The 2,910-nt window shown below is 50.0% G+C and overlaps 1 protein-coding gene across 1 annotated transcript in view; it reads right to left on the bottom strand.

Moving 5' to 3' along the window:
* LOC105530438 (ral-GDS-related protein-like) overlaps nt 1-2,165 on the bottom strand; it is an 11,703-nt gene extending 9,538 nt beyond the window's left edge. Inside the window, exons 1-2 of the mRNA XM_011967998.1 lie at nt 2,133-2,165; nt 1,883-2,055 (exon numbers count right to left, since the gene is read on the bottom strand). Of these exons, the coding sequence (XP_011823388.1) occupies nt 1,883-2,055; nt 2,133-2,165 (206 nt within the window). The remainder of the gene's footprint in view (nt 1-1,882; nt 2,056-2,132) is intronic.
* Nucleotides 2,166-2,910: the final 745 nt, after the last annotated feature.

The following is a 2,910-nucleotide window of genomic DNA, read 5'->3' as shown; positions in this document are numbered from 1 at the left end:
CAGTCAGCGTGCCATGTTATGGCAGCCCTGGGAAACTGCTCCAGCCTATTAGGACACACATAGGATTATACTCCCTGTGGAAAGACTTCCTAGAAAGGGAATTTTATCATGACAGGCTCCATCGGCACTGAGAGGCTGACCCACTGTGGAGCATGGCCCCCCTTAAGCAATATTACAGTGAGATGCGAGGGTACAGCTCCTGCCTGATGGGGAGGCACGGATGAGTTCTGTGAGATGACGCTTTAAAGCCAAATGCATAGAGTAGCTTCACCTTCTTTTGTTGTAATCAATGTCCACCACCACCTTGTTTGTGTAAAAGTTTTGGATTTTAAGTCCTGGAGGAGGTCTGGCAGGGCAGTGGAGATGTCTGTTGCCGGAGATACACTTACGGTGGGGAGTTAAAATGATAACGGTATGAGTATGTTGCTATAATTTTACCATTATACTCAATTCTTGTGGCAACATGCTGAGATACTCCTGGCTTAGTGTAAAGTGAAAACAGATGGATTTTCTCTGATCTTCCTCTAATAGATGAAAGGGACTTTGCCTATAACCAAGTTGCCACTGGGGACTAATGGCAACCAGATTCCTTTGGAAGAGAACACTGGGCCACTCAAGTGCGAAATCCCTAGGACAGAGCTTAGGGAGTCCCCATATTCATGTCTGAGTCCTGGGCCCACCCTGGTTTTCTGGAGTCCCTGTCTGTGGAGATCCTTCTGTACCCAATCTCACCCCAGACCAGCATTGGCCGTGGTTGGTGGCGGTGGGCCCCTGCCCTTCTTTGAAGAAGTTGGAGAAATGGAATCCATCCCACAGCTCCTGATTGATCTGCTGTGTGGAGCTCTGCAAAGAGAGGGCCCGAGAGCCGGGCCAGGAGGTGTCAGTGGCCTGCCTGGCTGACCCCACAGTGGCACACCCCCATTAGAATTCCTTCCTGGTGTCCCCATCCCCAACAGGATTTGGCACATAGGAGCATCTACATAGACCTCCAGCCAGAGAAGGTTGAGGTCTCCGGCAGATGAATTGGGATTCTCATTTAAACAGCAAACTCTGTCCTCGACACTGAACTTCCCATCCTGCCAGGCATGATCTGGGCTGTAAACCTGACATACCTACCAGGCTCCAAACACCTGACAACCTACCTGCTCCTGTCCAGGGAGGGCCCCTCATCTCCCTGTCTCTTATACACATCTAGATGTGTATAAGAGACAGACATAGAAGAGGCCATGAGGGTTTCACCTCTAACATTGTGTAGATAGGACCTGTTTATTCTGTCTCCTGTGAGCACCTGACTCTCAGTAAGTCGAGGCCCAGGGATTGTCATCTGCTTTATGAAATTATGCTAAGTCACAAGAAGAACGCTGCACAAATGAGGTGTTTTGTATGTATGTGTTGAATGAGTGAACCCCAACCATTGGAGAACCCCAGTGAGCCTCTCCAGATATCTGACTGGACCTGTGGTTCCTCTTTCAGCACCAAGGGACCCCTCTTCTGTCTGTGTCAAGGAGAAAGACCAGCCAGAAGGAATCTCAGACATCTTTTACCAATGCCATCACGGACTTGCTTTCTATGTGCTTTTCCAAACAGCGAGGGATATGGGCCATTGAGGCAGAATGCTGAGAGCTACTTCAGTGAGGGGGAAGAGAAAAGTAATAAACATGAATCACAGCACCCCCAGCAGATATCCAGAGTTTTAGGCTCTAGGGACCCCTTTGTTTGCCGTGTCTTAGATCATTCAGTCTCTACAAGAACCCTGTGAGGTTCATCTTCTCACTGCTCCCTGTTCCAGAGGAGCCAACCGAGGCTCTGAGAGCTGCATCTTCAAGGCACAGCCAGTAGGGCACAGAGGCACTTCCATGCCTTGGAGGGGATGGACACTCACCTTCTAACCAGTAGTTCCAAAAAGTGTGGCACGGTGATAAAGTCCCAGGAGGGGCCCAGGCAGGTGGCATAGGAGGAGATGGGTTTAGTTAGCAAGGCTGGAACCAGGGAGTCCAACAGCTTCTCCCCTGTGTCGGGCTGGAAAGTTGGCATCCTGCAGATCTCATTTTCATACTAGGGGGACAAGGAGGGACATGGGAGTCAGTGGTAACACCATGAGCCACCAGAGGATCGGGATCTGGAAGTCACACCAAGAAGCAGCAACCTTTCAGGGACTTGTGCATGTGGTGCCCATGTTGAAAAGGGTTCTAGGCTTTCAAAGTAAAATTGCATGTGAGGATGGAGAATTGATAAAATGATTCACTCCTTCAAGGCATCGGCACGGTGTTTGTCATCTGTGGGGCAATGGCACTTTGTGTATCAGCAGCCTGCATGAAGAGCATCATCCCTGCAGTCCTCACAAATCATCCTCATGATAGAGAAGAGACACGGGCTTTTAGATGTCACATGGATGCTGAGCAGCACCCGGGTCAGAAGTGAGCACCTTCCACAGGCAGGACTGGATGAAATTCCCTGTAGGCCACCTGAGGCTCCACTTCTGATATGGAGTGGAAGGGCCTGGGGAGGTCTCATTCCCTCCTCATTTTAGCAACAGCACACAGGACAAGATGCTCTAGAAGAACCCTTTGTCTTAAAGGGATATGATTGTTTTTGTTCCTTTAACATGAACATGAGTCTGGAGAAACAGCTATGGCCATCCCAGCCCTGGGGAAGGGGAAACTGCCAGAAGACTCCAGGGTGGGAGGAAGTGCATCCCAAGGCCCAGGATCTGCCCGGCGACTCGGGGAAGAGAAAACGCGGGCAGGTATGAAACCCGTGAAAGGTTACGCAAGTGTACGTTTGAAAGTGGAAATGAAACAAGGTGATTTTCTCTGCCACACAGACAGCAGATTGGCAAAAAGTTAAAAGCATGTTAGTATTCAGGGGAGTCCGTGTTCAGAGAAGCAGCTACCTTCAGAGGCTGAGGCT

The sequence above is a fragment of the Mandrillus leucophaeus genome, unplaced genomic scaffold, assembly GCF_000951045.1.
Source record: "Mandrillus leucophaeus isolate KB7577 unplaced genomic scaffold, Mleu.le_1.0 Scaffold820, whole genome shotgun sequence".
Lineage (NCBI taxonomy): Eukaryota > Metazoa > Chordata > Mammalia > Primates > Cercopithecidae > Mandrillus > Mandrillus leucophaeus.
The sequence above is the reverse complement of the archived record's forward strand: the minus strand, read 5'-3'. Positions and strand labels throughout refer to the sequence as shown.